Raw genomic sequence first — 20948 nt, 5'->3', positions numbered from 1 at the left:
CCATGGGAACGAAGTGATTCGGATAACGAGCACGTTGGTGGAAAGAATTAAGCTCGTTAACCGAAGTTCCACTGTACCTGAAATTGTTGGTCATATTTATTTACCTATCGCTGAATCTTCTTCAGCCATATGACACATCGCCTTTTATACAGCTTCAGAGATGACGAATGTACATGATTTGCAAGAATATATTCAACAGTCATATAGGTGAGGGGTCCGTTCCAAAAATATCATTGAATCTGGACAATGCCAGCGTAAAATTGTCTTGAAAATAATATGGCCATAACCACCTAGTGTTTCTCAAGCAGTTGTTTCCGAGTGTTTGTTCGTGGCAGCTAGTTATCAGATACGACATTATCTATTTAACAACACCTAAGATGCGATTCCAAGAAGATGACCTCTATCAATGAGATAGAAGGTCGTAGAGATAAGATGATATATTTTTATCCATATTTTTTATGGGCATCTTTTTTCAGCCACCTCGTTGTTATGGCCTTTGTGTTCGTGTTTGAGAAGTAATTCAATTTTGATATTGCCATGCAAATTGAAGTTATTTATACCGATGAAACGTTGTTAACATGTGTACAAAGATAACCCATCCTCTCAATCCACATTAAAAAAAAATCGCTGCACTGATATTTGAAGCAAAAGTGTGGATTCTGGCATATTTGGAGAATGAGTTACTAACGTTATAGTGCTTCGGTTGTCACTGGAGTCTCACCAAAGCCGATATTCAACTTTCACATCAATAGCACTTGGTTTTCGGCTATTTTCGTTTCTGTTATTTGTAGTGGTGTCATATGTCTATGTATGGCACTCTAGAAAGCCTTGTCTAGAAAGCCGTCAATCATCCCTTCTATAAATATCCGAAAAACCGCTTGTTCCACCTATTACAGTACTGACCAATATATTTTAAGAATGTTATATCGTAAATTATATCCACACAAAGAACAGCTCACACCACGTGCTTTATTTCATCAGCTGTACATTGTTCATGTTAAATGTAGAACCTTGTCTGAATGTGATGTGACTTGAGTAGTATACGCAGCGGTATACCGCGCTTTTTTGGCACGCTCCATCTCCGGGGACCCTCCGTCTCTAGGTATTTACTGAGATATAGTATGATATGGACTCCGAGGACCCTCCGTCTCTGTGTTTATCCCCACTTTCGGTATCTCGAGCTTTTGTCTATTCATAGTTATTTTATTATTTATGTTTCAACTATTACTTTTTATTTCATTCACTTGAAATTTTTTATACATTTCTATTAAAAGTTTTTAAAAGTTTAAAAAGTTTTAAAAATATGTTTTAACGTACTTAATTTTTTATACATTTATTTTTGTTATATTAGATTCAAGATTATTTTTACCGACTTTTTTTATGTTTTTTTATTTGAAATTTTTCACTTTAATACATTTTTCAATTTCTATACAAAGTTTTTCAATTCAACTCTTTAAACAAATACTTTTAAACTGATTCTTTTTTCTATATATTTGTAATATATTAATTCAATATTGTTATTTACTTAATGTTTTCTTCATTTCTTTAATACTTCTTATATTACTTTTATGAAATTATATGATACATATAAAAAATAAGAGAATGCATGCAAAAAACCCACAAGACAGGAAACAAATCTATAGCAAAAATAATTTATTCATGAAATAGGAGCGTATATACATATGGGAGATAGGGGATTTTCCCCTATTGTGGAAACATTATCAATATCCGTAGGGTAACGTGGAGAAGTCATCCTTCAATATTCTTTTGTCGTAGACAAGGCCATACTTCTTCTCTTCAACTCTAGTGAGAATTCGTCTTCTTTTAACCTCTCTGGTTATCTTATATTCGTCTCGAATGACGACTTTTGCGGTGAAGTCCAGGGATTGAACCAGGGCATTCATCGTGTCGTAATTGAGGATTTTTGAATTCCTATAGTTCAGTGTGAAACCGCGAATCTTACAAAACACTCGTCCATCCGACCTTCTATATGCATAGTTTTTTGCTCCACCTATAAAATTTACGAAAATAGAATAAAAACGTTGACAAATATCAGTTTTCCCTATGGAAAAAAATATTAATGACACTTCATTCAAATGAGAACCTTTTTTTTTATGGATTAAATATTAATTTTTTTAAAAAGGGTATTACCTGATACAAAGTCAGTAATCGTATGTCCATCAAGTTCATCTGTGAACTGTCCAAGAAAATCACCAAGTGGCGGGTCGTTGGCCCCGTTACTGGCATAGATTATTCTGAAATTTAAAAAATAAAAATCAATAAGTAAATGATTGCTAATGAAATTAAACAGTTTCATCAAAATTTTTATAATATGTTAGCAACTTACGAGTCTGTATCAAAATACAACAAGGCATCTCCTAGCTTCTCCATCTCCGAGTATAACTTTAGCCGAGCCCACGCTGTTGTGAATGTAGCGAGAAAAATATTTGTCCTATCTGTTTGGGGTGTGCAATCAGTCTTGTACTGCCAATGAACAGCTGCTATGTTTTCGGTTGGTAGATACAAGTCCTTAACCTGCAAAAGTTTTTGGTTTAATGAATGAGTATTTGAATTTTTTAACTAGTTAAAATTATAACTCTGAATGTTTTATAAAACTATGAAGAATAATCTAAAAAACATATTTACCTCTATCGCAGTATCATTCATCATCTTATAAAAATCGGATGTTTTGGTTACATACGACAATTGGGTCTTGTTTTCTTGCATTCCCCAGCGACCCCAGAAGCTAAGAAAAAAAACGTTAGTTTACCAGTGATTCTATATGATCATGAAAAAAAAGAGAAAAACATCGTGACTTTTATCAAACCATGTATGATAAAGTTAAAAGTTACCTATTTAGACATAACTTTGCCACCTGGCGTCGACCTGGATTAACCTGGATGTTTTTGGGATCTAGTTCTATGTCCTCGACTTGCTTATACTGGTTAATGTATGCGGTTTTCTCCTCGTTTGTCACACAGTTAGTCGGCCAACCAGAGGATTCCTGTTTGATCTTGAGGAAAGCATTGATGTAGGGGGCGAATAGACCCTCCTGCGATTGCTCAAAATGGTAAACCTGGAAAAAACAATTTACGGATTGAAAACAATATCACATTATATGGATTAACGTTAAAAACTACAAAAAAAAAAGTGATGAATAAAACAATTACCTCGTATATCTTCTTCACAATGTAGCCTTTTTCAATGGCCTTTTTGATCTCTTCAGAAACCCATGTACCTGTGAGACTCCTCTCTTCATCATTGTGCTGACATTCTTTAGATAATGTTTCAACACACGAACGACATAGGGGAAAAGTCAGTTTTCCATTAGACCTAGAAAAAAAAACATTTTTTAATAAATGAGTAAATAAATATTTAGAAAAAACACTCAAATAATAATAATTTAGAGGGGAAAAAACACGCTCTATTTACCTGTATGGGAGAACGGGTAGGTATAAACCTCTGGGTGCTAAAACCTTGCACTTTACTATACCGAAATATGATGATAGGTCATCGAAATCTTCTGTGACAATCCGTGGATGTCCGACCGGATATCTGGAATGGAAAAAACCATCGATAATCTTTTTTTTTAATCAATACATTAAAATTTATTTATAAAAAAATAATTAAAGTACTCACTTGCAGTACTTATTGACCCACGGGTACAAAGACGTGAAGTCAATATATTTTGCAGTGCCTTGATAGAAGAGCTTGGTAGCATTGGTCCTTCCACCATAGAATGCGTCTCTGGGTTCTAACCTACCAACAAAGTTGAAGTCCGTCAAGAAATTTTTCAAATCTGTGTCCGTTTTTTTCTGGGCACTGAAATCGTGCTCCCATATAATTTCAAGATTGAAACCCCCTTGTCGTAACTTTTTTTCTTTCTCTATGGTCTTTTTGTGGAGTTCCCACATATAATTTTGTGTGGTAGGATTCATCATGTCTTTCTCGAAACATTGAGGACACCCATGCCAATAGCAACCTTAAAAGATATAAAAAACAATAATTAGTGAAAATAGTTCAGAAAATAAACTAAGAAATGTAGTAAAACAAAAAGTAACTTAAATGTCGCTTACCATGAAACAAAAATATAGTGTTTGTTTCGACACAGAATCCGTCCACGCTGAGTCCGAGAATTCGTTTTTCTCCTGCTCCGTTTCTTGAATGATTTATTTTCATGCCATTTTTGTGATTGAGATATGATAACCATTCAACGCCTAGTCTGCTGCTGTTCGTTTGGTTGACATAGCCTGATACAGGCACCATTCCAATTCACCCCTCATCGATGTATTTAGACCTATAGGTCGCCATATAGGCCGAGGCAATGGTCAGATATTGGAAGGGGTCAACACCCGTTAATTCCAAGAACTCATCTCGAAACTTCAAACAACATCGTCGAAGAATATCAACGTCTGACCTAAAAGAAATTAGAAAAATAAAAATATTCATTATAGCGTTGGAAAACGATAAAGAAATAAATCATATACAGCACAAAAAGAAAAAAAAACCTTACTTGCAGTATTTGTACATTTCGTCTCGGAAGACGAATTTTTCACATTTTCTCTTTTCATACCAGACGTCAAATTTTGCTTTGATGTCGACAGCGTAACCTTCAGGATTATAGAACCTTTTGTCGGGAAGCGCTTCATCATAGTCCTGATTTTCTGGTCGGTTGAAGAGATGGGGGAAGAACCCTTTCTTCAACTCTTCAAAACCAAAAGTCTTTGGAAATTTGGATAAGGCCATGGGGAGAAAGTTGAGACTGTCTATAATTCGAATATTTAGACTGTCCAGACGCAAAGCCATGATCTTGGAGCCGCAAGGTACAACAGATGGCTTGATTCCTTGCTCCAAGAGATATCTATAAAAAAAAGCATGTAAAAAAAATTTAACATTAAAAAAACCACATAAAATGCATGCATGTATATAAACATTGAACTAAATATACATATATATATGAGAATGATATATCTAAAAATTAGAGGTTTGACAAAAAAACTTACTTGAGCAAAAATTGACCATCGAACCCCTTCATGTTGTGTGCGATGGCTGTAAATCCCTTATGTTCCTTGCAAAAGAGCCAGATGCAGAAATCAACGATGGCGTTGTAGCCACGAAAAACGAACTCCGTTCCATCTGAATATTGTGCCATAGCAAAGTTGATAATATGTTCGCCGGAAGATTGGTCTGTTTCAAAATCGAAGAAGATGAGTTTTTTCGATGGAGACTTTGGATTCTTCTTCTTGAGGGAGCACAGATGACTTTCATCGAGATAGAAAACTTGACAATTATTGCAATATTTTTCCCCACAGACGTGCTCACCACGGGGTCGCTCTTGTTCTACGAGAAATTTTTTGCAAGATTGACATTCATAAAATTGCTGACAGTAACTGGCATTCTTGCCCCCAAAGTTCTTATGCCTAGCAAAACAACCATCTGATCTACAAATTCTATGGCAGTCTTTGCAGTGTTGAGCGTGAGTGGTGATGCAAGACTCGTCGAAGCAGGTGTTACATCTCGTAGCACATTTATGGTACTGGACATGGTCGTAGGCCTTATCGCAATCCGGACAGTAGAAATTAGTGCCGTGGAAACCCTTGGGAGATGTAATCAGATCATAATGTCCATTGTGAAGCAACAAAAATATTTTTTTGTCCTTCCTGGATGTCTTGAATACAACCTGTAAAAATATATAATAGTATCGATATATTAGCTTTACGTAGTTTTGGCTTAAACATAAGTAAAAAAAAAAAAATTATAGTCATTCGATAGTTAAAACCAATACCTTATAAAATTCCTCCAAGGACTTGACAATTATCTGAACGTCTAGAACTGTGGCAAACTTTTCGATTGCATCAAACCCACAGGGACCTATAGGAACATCGGCTTTTTGATACAGGTCCAGGGCCATCTTTTTCTGTATGTTTCTTCTTGCGTCTTTTATGCTAGAAAGTTTAGGATGTTTCTCAACTATGGCGTTTCCTACGATGATCGCGCGTGCGCAGCACAACCCGTCTTCAGGAATACATATAACTGATTTCTTTGCTAATCTATCTGTTGTGATGTTAGTGATCTTTCTTCTTGGAATTCCACCTCCTCGCGGTAGTCGGACTGTGATGACGTCAAATCTCAGGGAAGGATCGTTTAGTGGGATGGAATTCTTGCTTTGCAACACTTTCATTATAACTGCCAGAAATGATTCTATCGTGAGCGAGGCCTTAGGAACAAGACCTGTTGATATAGGCTTTTCAAAATTATCGGAAAGCATTATAATTCTGGAAAAAAAATATATTCAAATCAAAAATAATCAATTTTTCAAAAGTAAAATCAACTATTCAAATAAAAAATAATTCCTCAAATTATTCTGAATACTTTAATAAATATTTACCGAATTCTGTCATCTGAATGTAGTCCACGTGTTGTTTCGTCTATCAACTGCGATAATAAGGCTCGCAAAAAATCCACTGCTACTATTATCAGGGTTGATGGGTCTGTCAAATGTTCGGTCTTTATTCGAGCAGTAAACGTAACCTGGTCCGCGTTGAACCGAAGGTTTTTCTTACGGGACTGTTCATGTAATTCGTATGGTTTTTTGACCTACAGAACAAAGCGAAAATATGATATCAAAGCAACAAATAGAATAAAATCACAACACACAACATACAAGAAAATACAATAATTCAAAAAAAAAAAAAATCTTATGTAATCATCTTTGAATGTCCCTTCTAATCCAATCTGATTTATAGCTTCCTATAACACAGATACAAATATTAAATAAATGGCTTTTTTTTTTAAACAATATTATCGAAAACAACAGCATTGAATTTTTAAAAATAATATTGTACTGCCATACCTTTTCTACATGCTCCATATCGATATCATCAGGAAATGGATCAATCACAGATTCAATATCAAAATTGTCCTGTAGGAAGAAAAATACAAATTTAAAATGGATGTCCCCCTTAAGGCATTTTTTTTAAAAAAAATACCTTTTCATCGACAGACTAGCTAAAAGCATAGATATGAACTTACATATTGATCTTCCATCGTAGTCAGAGTCTAAAGATTTCGAGAGATGTTGTTACTCCGAATGAAGAAAAACGAATAGATCTTCTAATCGCGCAGTTTATTATATTGGGTCCGATAACTGAATTGCAGCCTCTGGCGATCGACAACACCGATAATTACACAAATTTAACGCGCCAAACAGCAATCACAACTGATTGACTGAAGTCATTGTACTGCGCGTTAGGAACCAAAGAGCTATACATACATTACTACTGTTAGTAACAATCAACTGACGAGCTGGGATGAACAATTCTTTCTTTTCCAATTTATTATTCATTTTTTAATAAAAAGTCTTCTATATATCAGAAATCCTTTCAGAAATATGCGTATTTAAAGTAAGAAACGGCGATTTAGAGTTTTTCAGTATCTTCAACATATGTCAATAAAATAATATAGATGGCAGTTTAAGGGACACTATCATGGCAAGAGTGACCCCCCCCCCCTTCTTCCCTCCCTGTTGTTTCAATCAGCGCCCCTAGCGGCGAACAAAACTTCCGACCAACAACAGGGAGGGAAGAAGGGGGGGGGTCACTCTTGCCATGATAGTGTCCCCTAAACTGCCATCTATATTATTTTATTGACATATGTTGAAGATACTGAAAAACTCTAAATCGCCGTTTCTTACTTTAAATACGCATATTTCTGAAAGGATTTCTGATATATAGAAGACTTTTTATTAAAAAATGAATAATAAATTGGAAAAGAAAGAATTGTTCATCCCAGCTCGTCAGTTGATTGTTACTAACAGTAGTAATGTATGTATAGCTCTTTGGTTCCTAACGCGCAGTACAATGACTTCAGTCAATCAGTTGTGATTGCTGTTTGGCGCGTTAAATTTGTGTAATTATCGGTGTTGTCGATCGCCAGAGGCTGCAATTCAGTTATCGGACCCAATATAATAAACTGCGCGATTAGAAGATCGTATTCGTTTTTCTTCATTCGGAGTAACAACATCTCTCGAAATCTTTAGACTCTGACTACGATGGAAGATCAATATGTAAGTTCATATCTATGCTTTTAGCTAGTCTGTCGATGAAAAGGTATTTTTTTTTAAAAAAATGCCTTAAGGGGGACATCCATTTTAAATTTGTATTTTTCTTCCTACAGGACAATTTTGATATTGAATCTGTGATTGATCCATTTCCTGATGATATCGATATGGAGCATGTAGAAAAGGTATGGCAGTACAATATTATTTTTAAAAATTCAATGCTGTTGTTTTCGATAATATTGTTTAAAAAAAAAAGCCATTTATTTAATATTTGTATCTGTGTTATAGGAAGCTATAAATCAGATTGGATTAGAAGGGACATTCAAAGATGATTACATAAGATTTTTTTTTTTTTGAATTATTGTATTTTCTTGTATGTTGTGTGTTGTGATTTTATTCTATTTGTTGCTTTGATATCATATTTTCGCTTTGTTCTGTAGGTCAAAAAACCATACGAATTACATGAACAGTCCCGTAAGAAAAACCTTCGGTTCAACGCGGACCAGGTTACGTTTACTGCTCGAATAAAGACCGAACATTTGACAGACCCATCAACCCTGATAATAGTAGCAGTGGATTTTTTGCGAGCCTTATTATCGCAGTTGATAGACGAAACAACACGTGGACTACATTCAGATGACAGAATTCGGTAAATATTTATTAAAGTATTCAGAATAATTTGAGGAATTATTTTTTATTTGAATAGTTGATTTTACTTTTGAAAAATTGATTATTTTTGATTTGAATATATTTTTTTTCCAGAATTATAATGCTTTCCGATAATTTTGAAAAGCCTATATCAACAGGTCTTGTTCCTAAGGCCTCGCTCACGATAGAATCATTTCTGGCAGTTATAATGAAAGTGTTGCAAAGCAAGAATTCCATCCCACTAAACGATCCTTCCCTGAGATTTGACGTCATCACAGTCCGACTACCGCGAGGAGGTGGAATTCCAAGAAGAAAGATCACTAACATCACAACAGATAGATTAGCAAAGAAATCAGTTATATGTATTCCTGAAGACGGGTTGTGCTGCGCACGCGCGATCATCGTAGGAAACGCCATAGTTGAGAAACATCCTAAACTTTCTAGCATAAAAGACGCAAGAAGAAACATACAGAAAAAGATGGCCCTGGACCTGTATCAAAAAGCCGATGTTCCTATAGGTCCCTGTGGGTTTGATGCAATCGAAAAGTTTGCCACAGTTCTAGACGTTCAGATAATTGTCAAGTCCTTGGAGGAATTTTATAAGGTATTGGTTTTAACTATCGAATGACTATAATTTTTTTTTTTACTTATGTTTAAGCCAAAACTACGTAAAGCTAATATATCGATACTATTATATATTTTTACAGGTTGTATTCAAGACATCCAGGAAGGACAAAAAAATATTTTTGTTGCTTCACAATGGACATTATGATCTGATTACATCTCCCAAGGGTTTCCACGGCACTAATTTCTACTGTCCGGATTGCGATAAGGCCTACGACCATGTCCAGTACCATAAATGTGCTACGAGATGTAACACCTGCTTCGACGAGTCTTGCATCACCACTCACGCTCAACACTGCAAAGACTGCCATAGAATTTGTAGATCAGATGGTTGTTTTGCTAGGCATAAGAACTTTGGGGGCAAGAATGCCAGTTACTGTCAGCAATTTTATGAATGTCAATCTTGCAAAAAATTTCTCGTAGAACAAGAGCGACCCCGTGGTGAGCACGTCTGTGGGGAAAAATATTGCAATAATTGTCAAGTTTTCTATCTCGATGAAAGTCATCTGTGCTCCCTCAAGAAGAAGAATCCAAAGTCTCCATCGAAAAAACTCATCTTCTTCGATTTTGAAACAGACCAATCTTCCGGCGAACATATTATCAACTTTGCTATGGCACAATATTCAGATGGAACGGAGTTCGTTTTTCGTGGCTACAACGCCATCGTTGATTTCTGCATCTGGCTCTTTTGCAAGGAACATAAGGGATTTACAGCCATCGCACACAACATGAAGGGGTTCGATGGTCAATTTTTGCTCAAGTAAGTTTTTTTGTCAAACCTCTAATTTTTAGATATATCATTCTCATATATATATGTATATTTAGTTCAATGTTTATATACATGCATGCATTTTATGTGGTTTTTTTAATGTTAAATTTTTTTTTACATGCTTTTTTTTATAGATATCTCTTGGAGCAAGGAATCAAGCCATCTGTTGTACCTTGCGGCTCCAAGATCATGGCTTTGCGTCTGGACAGTCTAAATATTCGAATTATAGACAGTCTCAACTTTCTCCCCATGGCCTTATCCAAATTTCCAAAGACTTTTGGTTTTGAAGAGTTGAAGAAAGGGTTCTTCCCCCATCTCTTCAACCGACCAGAAAATCAGGACTATGATGAAGCGCTTCCCGACAAAAGGTTCTATAATCCTGAAGGTTACGCTGTCGACATCAAAGCAAAATTTGACGTCTGGTATGAAAAGAGAAAATGTGAAAAATTCGTCTTCCGAGACGAAATGTACGAATACTGCAAGTAAGTTTTTTTTGTGCTGCATATGATTTATTTCTTTATCGTTTTCCAAAGCTATAATGAATATTTTTATTTTTCTAATTTCTTTTAGGTCAGACGTTGATATTCTTCGACGATGTTGTTTGAAGTTTCGAGATGAGTTCTTGGAATTAACGGGTGTTGACCCCTTCCAATATCTGACCATTGCCTCGGCCTGTATGGCGACCTATAGGTCTAAATACATTGATGAGGGGTCAATTGGAATGGTGCCTGTATCAGGCTATGTCAACCAAACGAACAGCAGCAGACTAGGCGTTGAATGGTTATCATATCTCAATCACAAAAATGGCATGAAAATAAATCATTCAAGAAACGGAGCAGGAGAAAAACGAATTCTCGGACTCAGCGTGGACGGATTCTGTGTCGAAACAAACACTATATTTTTGTTTCATGGTAAGCGACATTTAAGTTACTTTTTGTTTTACTACATTTCTTAGTTTATTTTCTGAACTATTTTCACTAATTATTGTTTTTTTATATCTTTTAAGGTTGCTATTGGCATGGGTGTCCTCAATGTTTCGAGAAAGACATGATGAATCCTACCACACAAAATTATATGTGGGAACTCCACAAAAAGACCATAGAGAAAGAAAAAAAGTTACGACAAGGGGGTTTCAATCTTGAAATTATATGGGAGCACGATTTCAGTGCCCAGAAAAAAACGGACACAGATTTGAAAAATTTCTTGACGGACTTCAACTTTGTTGGTAGGTTAGAACCCAGAGACGCATTCTATGGTGGAAGGACCAATGCTACCAAGCTCTTCTATCAAGGCACTGCAAAATATATTGACTTCACGTCTTTGTACCCGTGGGTCAATAAGTACTGCAAGTGAGTACTTTAATTATTTTTTTATAAATAAATTTTAATGTATTGATTAAAAAAAAAGATTATCGATGGTTTTTTCCATTCCAGATATCCGGTCGGACATCCACGGATTGTCACAGAAGATTTCGATGACCTATCATCATATTTCGGTATAGTAAAGTGCAAGGTTTTAGCACCCAGAGGTTTATACCTACCCGTTCTCCCATACAGGTAAATAGAGCGTGTTTTTTCCCCTCTAAATTATTATTATTTGAGTGTTTTTTCTAAATATTTATTTACTCATTTATTAAAAAATGTTTTTTTTTCTAGGTCTAATGGAAAACTGACTTTTCCCCTATGTCGTTCGTGTGTTGAAACATTATCTAAAGAATGTCAGCACAATGATGAAGAGAGGAGTCTCACAGGTACATGGGTTTCTGAAGAGATCAAAAAGGCCATTGAAAAAGGCTACATTGTGAAGAAGATATACGAGGTAATTGTTTTATTCATCACTTTTTTTTTTGTAGTTTTTAACGTTAATCCATATAATGTGATATTGTTTTCAATCCGTAAATTGTTTTTTCCAGGTTTACCATTTTGAGCAATCGCAGGAGGGTCTATTCGCCCCCTACATCAATGCTTTCCTCAAGATCAAACAGGAATCCTCTGGTTGGCCGACTAACTGTGTGACAAACGAGGAGAAAACCGCATACATTAACCAGTATAAGCAAGTCGAGGACATAGAACTAGATCCCAAAAACATCCAGGTTAATCCAGGTCGACGCCAGGTGGCAAAGTTATGTCTAAATAGGTAACTTTTAACTTTATCATACATGGTTTGATAAAAGTCACGATGTTTTTCTCTTTTTTTTCATGATCATATAGAATCACTGGTAAACTAACGTTTTTTTTCTTAGCTTCTGGGGTCGCTGGGGAATGCAAGAAAACAAGACCCAATTGTCGTATGTAACCAAAACATCCGATTTTTATAAGATGATGAATGATACTGCGATAGAGGTAAATATGTTTTTTAGATTATTCTTCATAGTTTTATAAAACATTCAGAGTTATAATTTTAACTAGTTAAAAAATTCAAATACTCATTCATTAAACCAAAAACTTTTGCAGGTTAAGGACTTGTATCTACCAACCGAAAACATAGCAGCTGTTCATTGGCAGTACAAGACTGATTGCACACCCCAAACAGATAGGACAAATATTTTTCTCGCTACATTCACAACAGCGTGGGCTCGGCTAAAGTTATACTCGGAGATGGAGAAGCTAGGAGATGCCTTGTTGTATTTTGATACAGACTCGTAAGTTGCTAACATATTATAAAAATTTTGATGAAACTGTTTAATTTCATTAGCAATCATTTACTTATTGATTTTTATTTTTTAAATTTCAGAATAATCTATGCCAGTAACGGGGCCAACGACCCGCCACTTGGTGATTTTCTTGGACAGTTCACAGATGAACTTGATGGACATACGATTACTGACTTTGTATCAGGTAATACCCTTTTTAAAAAAATTAATATTTAATCCATAAAAAAAAAGGTTCTCATTTGAATGAAGTGTCATTAATATTTTTTTCCATAGGGAAAACTGATATTTGTCAACGTTTTTATTCTATTTTCGTAAATTTTATAGGTGGAGCAAAAAACTATGCATATAGAAGGTCGGATGGACGAGTGTTTTGTAAGATTCGCGGTTTCACACTGAACTATAGGAATTCAAAAATCCTCAATTACGACACGATGAATGCCCTGGTTCAATCCCTGGACTTCACCGCAAAAGTCGTCATTCGAGACGAATATAAGATAACCAGAGAGGTTAAAAGAAGACGAATTCTCACTAGAGTTGAAGAGAAGAAGTATGGCCTTGTCTACGACAAAAGAATATTGAAGGATGACTTCTCCACGTTACCCTACGGATATTGATAATGTTTCCACAATAGGGGAAAATCCCCTATCTCCCATATGTATATACGCTCCTATTTCATGAATAAATTATTTTTGCTATAGATTTGTTTCCTGTCTTGTGGGTTTTTTGCATGCATTCTCTTATTTTTTATATGTATCATATAATTTCATAAAAGTAATATAAGAAGTATTAAAGAAATGAAGAAAACATTAAGTAAATAACAATATTGAATTAATATATTACAAATATATAGAAAAAAGAATCAGTTTAAAAGTATTTGTTTAAAGAGTTGAATTGAAAAACTTTGTATAGAAATTGAAAAATGTATTAAAGTGAAAAATTTCAAATAAAAAAACATAAAAAAAGTCGGTAAAAATAATCTTGAATCTAATATAACAAAAATAAATGTATAAAAAATTAAGTACGTTAAAACATATTTTTAAAACTTTTTAAACTTTTAAAAACTTTTAATAGAAATGTATAAAAAATTTCAAGTGAATGAAATAAAAAGTAATAGTTGAAACATAAATAATAAAATAACTATGAATAGACAAAAGCTCGAGATACCGAAAGTGGGGATAAACACAGAGACGGAGGGTCCTCGGAGTCCATATCATACTATATCTCAGTAAATACCTAGAGACGGAGGGTCCCCGGAGATGGAGCGTGCCAAAAAAGCGCGGTATACCGCTGCGTATACTACTGACTTGATCATGCATATGTATTGAATACTTCACGAAAATTTATAACGGCCGCTTTAGTTCTCAACAAAATGATGCTTAGAGGATGGGCTGACTTGGGCTTTGAAATGAAAAAGGAACATCAGAAACTAATTATAATTTAGTGATGGTGATGCACATTCTTTAACATGTTATGCACATTTAACCTTCCTGAAATTTGGATTTCGGAACTAATTAGGCAGTAGATATCCATCAGGGATTATCTTGAAAAAAGTTTGAATTCTCATTAACAGAGGATTTTCTTCTACTTTGGTAACAGGAGAGTCAACTGATTATTATGAAAGTTATTAATGCATGATAGGAGATTTTCTACAAATTTTGAAACCGAAAATTGAAGTTCGAAGCGGAATAAAGTACATTATAACAACGACATTTGGGTTGGAAAGCTAGATTGTGGACAACTAGATCAAAGTGTAAAATATATAAATAGTCAACAATTTAGTGCCCGTCCATCTTTTTGCGCAATAAACTAAAACTTTCTCCACCTCCATTGGGTATTTATTTCATCTTGTGTTGAATAGAGTTGATGTATAAGTTTCTGAAGAACAGAATTTTTTACTTAGCAAGAAAATTTTACGCACGTGCAGCAACCAAAGTCCAAGTCAATTTCTTCATTATTCTGTGAGAAGATCTAGCTGATGCAATGTATTGACGATATTTCATGTGATAAATAAATTTGATTACAGGAAAATAATAAATTCAGATTCAAACTTTAATTCCTTTACTCATGGGTTTTTTGACAACTGCTTTCGATGATAGTAGTAGTGAAATGTGCGTTTGTGGGTCGTAGAAGTTCCCATGGAGAAAAACAAGCAATGAATCTCCGAAACTGGTATATTTGTTAAAATTCAGGAAATAAGGCGAAAAAATGATTACTGGAGTTGGTTTTCCCTCTCGTCTTCAACCACACCCGTCACATTTCCGTCATCATGTATATATTCTTTCTCACCTCTCAAACCGTACCTTCTCTCTTCTCCCATAATCATCGCTTCAAAAAAAAAATAATAATTTGCATATTGTTAATGCTAGAGAAGAAAAAAAAACACTATGAAAAGAACTAAAAAAAATGTCGCTCAACTTCCATTAAGTGGATTGCCAATGGAACGGCGTCGTGATGATAAGGGTGGAGAGAAAGAGAATTTTCTCTAACGTATTTCCTCCATATATTCTAGGACGAGATACCTCACCCTTGTAAGGGAAACGGCTTTTAAAAAAATCAGGAAGCTACGTAGAACAGGTATCCATGAAAAGTGAAAAACCTTAAGATGCTAAAGGAAGAGGAGATAAATATTACTCAAATACTAAGGCAAATACCAGGAAATACTAAAAAAATTCTTAATGCATTTCGACATACTATGGGTGTCGTCTTCAGAGGATAAGAGTATCACGCTGACCGAGTTTCCCACTTGGATTGAGTACAATCTTCAATCTCTGCGGAACGAAAAAAACAATACGTCTGTTCAAGTCAAACGTCGTGGCAAGAATTAAGCGAATCGCCTGCGTGTAAGTCTTTTGCAACAACCTGATTGGCTGCTAGCGAAATGGAGAATGGAGACAAATATTATTGAAAAAATAGGACAAACTTTATCTGCAGAAAAATGCAATTTTGAGTATAAAGTGATTAGTGCGATTGGTTCAAGTATTACCAACGACGGTCTAAACACGTGCAATGGGGCGGAAAATCTCTTAGTGAATAACATGAGAAAGATTAAATGAAGAGCTTATTTTCAAAAGTGAACATTTCCACTTTTGCTAAATGTACAGTAGAAGTAAAAAAATAGAAGAAGAAAATAGCCCAACAGGTAGCATGTAGGAATGGTAGAAGAATACTTATATTCCTTGTTTCTTGATCAGCATTCAAGGGAGTTATCTACATTTCAATTTTAGAAATGTTCCGTATTGAAAGAAAATTAGTGAAAATGATTAAAATTGAAGCTGGTCATGTCTGAAAAAACGAAAATTTCTACGTCACTTGTGTACTCCAGAACGTTTTAACTAGCCCAGGAAGGTACCCTAACTCCCTTTCCGTCACTACCATGAGAAACACGATCATTCATCCTTGAAAATTTTTCCATAACGGACACTTTTTCAATTACGTCGACGAAACTCAATGTATTTTACTGTCTCTTAACGGACACTCCTCGTTTGCGGACAAAATTTTAGGTCCGGTTAATGACGGTTATCAAGAAGAATGAGTTTATTATCATTATATGCCGGAGCCCTTATATTACAATGAAAAAGCAAAAAGAACGGCAAATAGGTGGCGTACAGAATTATAAAATTAGATCATAGCAGTTACACAGAAATATCACAATGCAATACAAAAAAAAGACGGAGAAAAAAAAACACAACAACATCAGCTCAGAAACAAATCGAATTTTTTCCTTGCAATAACAATTTAAAAGATATAAAAAATCATTCTCTAAAACAGTATCTGTCATCAAGAATTTAACCAGATCAAACAATGAGAAGAATTGTAACTGTGACAGTGAATATCTGATTCCCTCTAGCGCTACACATGAACAAAACACATGAAAAAAATCAAGGGGGCACATTCTTGGTTGCAGAATCGGCAGGTAAGGCGGAATCTATTGATTCCCTTTATGGAGTTACAACGTGCATGCAGCATATTTTTGATGTAAATGAGACTGTAGTTACCATTCATATATTCTTCCGAGAGGAAATATAAATCAAGATTTTTATTTTAAAAAAAAGGTGGAAATCCGAGTGACGATTTTATCGAGAAGTTCTACCAAAAATACTTTAGTGAATGAACAAGACGGATATGTTCTCTCTTTTGGTAGAAACGACTAACTTTATATTGTATAAATGTTTACCAAAAATATTTCCATTGAAATAAACCCTGTCGCATAATCCAATAGAGTTCATACCCAAGGATTTAGAAATCGTTCAAAAATGAGTTTCGAAAAAAAAAAAAAAAACGGGAACGTTCGGTTTCGAAAATAAGCTCCTAAAATGCTCATATTAACAACGCTTTTTGAAAACTACTTGCAAAAAATATTAGACTTTAAAAAAACAGCGATTTTATAAAAACACGAAACGATATAAACTCTAATTCAGACGTAGCCTCTTTACCAGAAATATTATAGAGATTACGTTTCTGTTAGAATTCATCTGTAACCAAATTATTACTTTATTGCCACCCTTTAATAAAAGACCGCACCTAGTAACAGAAACGATTGATAGTAACTCATTTGGGAAATAAAATGAAATTGAAAACAATTTTATTCTTATTTCGAGATTTGATTAGAAAATTCATAAATGAATTAAATAATATATATATTTATACATAAATATATACGTATATAAAAATTTCATCTGTGATATATTTCCGGAAATAACGCCGTTAAATGCAGTGACTATAATAAACTGTTTTATCTTATTATAAAGCTGGGTTCGTGATTTGATAAGACTTCACAAGGACCTAGAAGACCAGCCAGAAATCACAATCTATGAAAAATTCATCCTTTTAGTTAAAATGTTATAATATAGTAGCATTAAGATAATCTGAGGGGTACATAAGCACATTTTATATACTCTTTCAGTCTCACCAGCTTCTCACTATCAATACTTTGAAATACCTAACGTCTCGATCAAATAGTTCCTGCTCCTACATTTTGCCATTCTCTAACGAAAACGTATTCAATCAACCCAAACACTCTGTAGCTCTTTCCTCTTATTCCAGTTAATGACTTGTGATCATTCTCCGCACCCCTTCAGGGAATGTTCCTTTGCAGATAAGACCTCCAAAACTGTACCACAAATTCCAAAGTAGGCCCTAGTAAGCCTTCGCGAAAGAGACAAAAGATAACTTTTCGGGACGTCGAAATAGCTTTTCTGAGAGTGATATTCAAGTCTTTTCTCTCTTAGTGATCGAAATCAGTAACATTATCTTCTAACACAATGATTTCTTCGTTTAGAAAACACGAAAAATTTCATAATAGCGTTTGTCATTCTACATCTAGTCATGAAATATTGATATTAATCAATACAATTTTGGATGCTCACAGATAATACCAGTTCTGATCAGAATGAAAAAAATAAATTATTGTCATAATGGTACTATTAAAAAAATTATCATAAAATTTAACCCTCTATGGTCTCGTATACTTGTATATATGTTACCGCTAAAAAGTACATAAATCAGTTATTCTACAGATTATCTAGGTATCAAATCAGTTAATCTGCAGATTAGCTAGGTAATGTGCACATTAACGGCTTTCGAGCTTTCGCGGTAACATATAAGCCTATACACTGGAAAATTTACATGGTAAAAAAAACCTATTATACCAATTTCTTTTCCAAACTTTTTAGATACAAAAACTTGGGTAATTTGCCTGTTGTGGCTTTTGTGTGTCTGTATTTGTATATGAAGTAAAACTTTACATTTGGAAGTATTAAGGGGGCACGTGACGTTCAAGTGAAAATTCCTTATTACTGTATATTTCTTGCTAAAAATGCTTTAATGACATTTAAGTATCAATGTAATAACAATTTCAGGTGTCTGAGTTTAAATTGTATGTGTTCCAACAAGAGCACCTTATTTGGACACCAAAAGACGTCCAACTGGAACGATCATCCTTTTGTAATTTTTTTGTCTCCTGCGTTTCAAATTTCATTTGAAAGCATCAATTTTTTATTTAGCTCTGCAGGCATATATCAATGATTTGTAGCATGCATTTTGTATTATGAGAAACCATATGAATAAAAAAAAGTATAAATCTATTTTTATGGCATAAATTTGCAAATTTTTCATAATTTTCAATTTTTAATTATCATGCAAATAAAATCACACAGTAAAATGGATGCTTTCTTTTAAACCGAGCAAAACTTAGGTCTATCGCCATGGGCAATTTACTATCGAGTGAGTTGTGCTGGAAGTGTAAGTGTATGTAGCTAACAGTCTGCTTGCGTGTCTAGTGTTGTGTCTGATTTTTCAGTGCTGTCATCTATATTTCGGAAGTGAAGTGTAATGATTGAATATTTGTACTGTTTGTAGGCCTGTTGCTCTCTGTGGCAAGACTTTTTAAAGGGGAGATCGGCTCGCAATTGCGCTTCGAAGTTGGGAACCACAGAGAACCAACTTCAGCCGATCACCACTGTGGCTCGAAAAAAATTGGATGCTACAAATCATTGATATATGCCTACAGAGCAAAATTTAGAAAAATACCTGAGGCTTTTCAATAAAATTCTGAGACGCAGGGAACAAAACATGACGTTTCAATTTGATGCTTTTGGTGTCTAAATAAGATGCCAAGCTTGTCGGAACACATATTTTTTTAACTAAGACACCTAAAATTGTTATTATATTGATGCTGAAATGTCATTGAAGCATTTTAACCAGAAATATATTGTAATAAGAAATTTTTATTTGAACGAAATGTGCCCCCCCTTAAAATACTTTTTATCTTCAACATATACGGCCAAATAAGTGAAATACTTTCTAATCTAGAAAGAGTTCATTTTTTGAGAGCTGCTGAAATTTTACGTGTTAAGCGGTTTATAAAATCGCACCAAATTGAGGAATTCGGAAATAAAATTCCTTTGAATCTCTCGTGTAATCGAAAAAGACTGATTTTTTAAATTGTATTTTGCCAGCCAGAATATCAATATATTCTTGTATTTTTATTGTTCATTGTGCAGACAATTTTGTCTGTACAAATAAAGAAACAACTGAAAAACAAAAAGAAACCAAACCATTAGCGTTTGTGATTATAGTAACCCTCTTGGTCCAGTGTTCAGAATATATAGTAAAAAAAAAACCCATTGTATATAATAACAATTTCTTATCTCAATTTTTTTTTTGGTATTTTAGAAAATAAATCTTTTAAGCAACATTTCAGTACAAAATACGGCTATATAATTACATTACTTTTTTTTAAATCTAGAATTAGTTGATTCCTTGTCAGTGTCATTTTTTGAGAGCTGCTGAAATTTTACTTGTTCAGAGATTTATAAAATCTCACCAAATTGAAAGGATTGTGGAACTAAAAATCAAAGTAAAATCTATTCAATTTAGCTAAGCAAGATTTGATCTGCTTGTATAAAACAAGAAAATCAAGGCAAACTGTATACTTCGCCCTTAATTAACCATTCCAGTTAATTAAAAATCTACTCTAATTAATTGAATTGCCATGCGATTATTTAAATTAAAAATATGCTAATAGCCCCAATTTACAGCCATTTTTGTAAAAAAAAAAATCTAATACTTCTTGTGTGGGTGAACCAAAGAGGGTTAACATAATCAGAAGATAGATTTAGAAAAAAAAGCAGTTTTCTCTCCTCACACATGTATTCTGTGAAAATACTTTATTGAAGTCTTAAACAATATATAACATTTCATATTTCTATTTCTTTTCTTAGATAAAATGTTTATCTGTCACACTTGAAGCTTCTTCCAAAATTAATGCTATATTTTATTGGCGGGCATTTCCCTCCGATTCCACGATACTTCGAAGCCAAAGCAACGTATCTACATGATCACAAATCTGAAGATGTATTTCTCTTGAAGTCATTAAAACTGGCATGCGAGTTTTAACGATATTCGCCCAGGTGTTTTACTTTATTAGCAGAGCTTTATTCGCGGTCGTAACGGCACCGCCTGGTGAGGTAGTATTCCTAAAAGTTTGTGTGTGTGCATTCGCTCTTTACTTTTAAAGCTGGGGGGATATATCCTAAGTTTTTATTGCTCTTTCTGTCGGGGTAACGCACCAAGACGAAGGCGAAACACTCAGTTGTATTTCTTAATTACTTTAAGTGATCGGAACTGCAACAACTGAATATAGCGTATGAATGCAAGAGGCGGTGACCTTTTGCAGAATGAAAGTAGTATGTTTG

The 20948-nt window shown here is 34.3% G+C and overlaps 2 protein-coding genes across 2 annotated transcripts; one reads left to right on the top strand and one right to left on the bottom strand.

Moving 5' to 3' along the window:
* Positions 1-1638: 1638 nt before the first annotated feature.
* LOC149084902 (uncharacterized) lies at positions 1639-7102 on the bottom strand. The gene is made up of 16 exons (XM_089233821.1): positions 7033-7102; positions 6854-6922; positions 6389-6597; positions 5786-6275; positions 5004-5680; positions 4514-4861; positions 4277-4417; positions 4077-4159; positions 3640-3982; positions 3433-3555; positions 3171-3333; positions 2853-3076; positions 2647-2746; positions 2348-2535; positions 2152-2255; positions 1639-2011 (listed from the first exon to the last, which is right to left on the bottom strand). The coding sequence occupies exons 1-16, from the start codon at positions 7045-7047 to the stop codon at positions 1722-1724; spliced, it is 3567 nt and encodes a 1188-aa protein (XP_089089947.1). The 5' UTR covers positions 7048-7102; the 3' UTR covers positions 1639-1721.
* Positions 7103-7869: 767 nt separating this feature from the next.
* Positions 7870-13450, top strand: LOC149084901 (uncharacterized). The gene is made up of 15 exons (XM_089233820.1): positions 7870-8065; positions 8176-8244; positions 8500-8708; positions 8822-9311; positions 9415-10091; positions 10235-10582; positions 10671-11011; positions 11107-11449; positions 11534-11656; positions 11756-11918; positions 12013-12236; positions 12343-12442; positions 12554-12741; positions 12834-12937; positions 13078-13450. The coding sequence occupies exons 1-15, from the start codon at positions 8051-8053 to the stop codon at positions 13365-13367; spliced, it is 3684 nt and encodes a 1227-aa protein (XP_089089946.1). The 5' UTR covers positions 7870-8050; the 3' UTR covers positions 13368-13450.
* Positions 13451-20948: the final 7498 nt, after the last annotated feature.

This window comes from Pholcus phalangioides, unplaced genomic scaffold (genome assembly GCF_987345545.1).
Source record: "Pholcus phalangioides strain wild (caught in Gottingen) unplaced genomic scaffold, Ppha-v1.0 ptg000007l_1, whole genome shotgun sequence".
Classification (NCBI taxonomy): domain Eukaryota; kingdom Metazoa; phylum Arthropoda; class Arachnida; order Araneae; family Pholcidae; genus Pholcus; species Pholcus phalangioides.
The sequence above is the reverse complement of the archived record's forward strand: the minus strand, read 5'-3'. Positions and strand labels throughout refer to the sequence as shown.

Coding starts and splice junctions, on each gene's coding strand:
- LOC149084902 (XM_089233821.1), bottom strand. Junction 4,418..4,513: donor GAAATGTACAAATACTGCAA/GTAAGGTTTTTT, acceptor AATTTCTTTTAG/GTCAGACGTTGATATTCTTC. Junction 3,556..3,639: donor TGGGTCAATAAGTACTGCAA/GTGAGTACTTTA, acceptor TTTCCATTCCAG/ATATCCGGTCGGACATCCAC.
- LOC149084901 (XM_089233820.1), top strand. Junction 8,245..8,499: donor ATATGGAGCATGTAGAAAAG/GTATGGCAGTAC, acceptor TTTGTTCTGTAG/GTCAAAAAACCATACGAATT. Junction 12,237..12,342: donor GCAAAGTTATGTCTAAATAG/GTAACTTTTAAC, acceptor TTTTTTTCTTAG/CTTCTGGGGTCGCTGGGGAA.